The following is a 1597-nucleotide window of genomic DNA, read 5'->3' on the forward strand; positions in this document are numbered from 1 at the left end:
AGCAGTCGAATGGGTTGTGAATGGCTGTTCATGATGATTGAATGCGTTATAACCTCAATACAAAAGCTGTTAAATCAGGGAACTGGAAATCGAAGCAACCGTAGATCTTCATCCAGACAGACTCTTTTGACTGAAGGTGAGTGTCGTGTGTGTTTGTTCAGGAGGAACTGAGAATCATCTGGTTCTGGTGGACCTGAGGCCTCAGGGGATGGACGGAGCGCGGGCCGAGCGGGTTCTAGAGCTGGTGTCCATCACGGCCAACAAGAACACCTGCCCTGGAGACAAGAGCGCACTGACCCCCGGCGGCCTGAGACTCGGTGAGAAACACACATACACACTCACTCACACACACACACTCTCTCACACACACACACACACTCACTCACACTCTCTCACACGCACGCACGCACTCACTCACTCACTCACTCACTCTCATTCACACACACTCACTCACACGCGCACACACACATGCACTCACACTCTCACACACGCACACACTCTCACACGCACGCACGCACGCACTCACTCACTCTCATTCACACACACTCACTCACGCACACACACTCACATTCTCACACACGCACACACTCACACACGCACACACACTCTCACACACGCACACACTCTCACACACGCACACACACTCTCACACACGCACACACACTCGCACACACTCTCACACACTCTCACACACGCACACACACTCTCACACACGCACACACACTCTCACACACGCACACACACTCACACACACTCTCACGCACTCAAACGCACACACACGCACACACACACACGCACCACGCACTTACACGCACACACACGCACACGCACACACGCACACACACACGCACTCACACACACACGCACACACACACTCACACACGCGCACTCACACACACAGGCACACACACACTCACACACGCACACACTCACACACACACACACACTCTCACACACGCACACACACTCTCACACACGCACTCACACGCGCACTCACACACACACACGCACACACTCACACACACACTCACACACGCACACACTCTCACTCACACACACTCTCTCACACACATACACACACTCACTCACACTCTCACACACGCACACACTCTCTCACACTCTCACACACGCACACACTCTCTCACACACTCTCAATCTCTGCTCCTCTGGTTTCCCAGGATCCCCTGCTCTCACGTCCCGTCAGTTCAAGGAGTCTGACTTCCAGCAGGTGGTGGATTTCTTCGATCAGGGCATCAAGATCGCTCTGGACGTCAAGAAGAAGACCAGTGAGTACAGACTCGGAGATCTGCTGTGACCGTGTGTTTCTGCTCAGCCATGGGCTGTTATTATATATCATGTTTTATATCAACACATCAGCAATGTTGTCATTATTTTCTTTTGATGACTGACAGCATTACAGTAACAAAAGAACAAATTCTGAAGTTCTTTCTACATTAAAACAGTTTTACCCATACAATAGAAATAATATGTTTCATGGTTATTTAAAATGTCAGATTTCCTCGTATATTGCTCAGGGTGATTAATTATACACATTGTGTACATTAAATGTTTAATTTTGACAAATGTGCATGTTGCC

General features: G+C 49.7%; 1 protein-coding gene across 1 annotated transcript; it reads left to right on the forward strand.

Moving 5' to 3' along the window:
• Window positions 1–161: 161 nt before the first annotated feature.
• LOC107580504 (serine hydroxymethyltransferase, mitochondrial-like) lies at window positions 162–1348 on the forward strand (the record flags this gene model as incomplete). Its single annotated transcript, XM_016266193.1, has 2 exons — window positions 162–317; window positions 1179–1348. Coding segments are annotated over 2 exons (293 nt in total), but the record flags the coding sequence as incomplete, so codon positions are not given.
• Between the last annotated feature and the right edge of the window lie 249 nt (window positions 1349–1597).

This window comes from Sinocyclocheilus grahami, unplaced genomic scaffold (genome assembly GCF_001515645.1).
Source record: "Sinocyclocheilus grahami isolate Dianchi unplaced genomic scaffold, SAMN03320097.WGS_v1.1 scaffold34906.1, whole genome shotgun sequence".
NCBI classification, from domain to species: domain Eukaryota; kingdom Metazoa; phylum Chordata; class Actinopteri; order Cypriniformes; family Cyprinidae; genus Sinocyclocheilus; species Sinocyclocheilus grahami.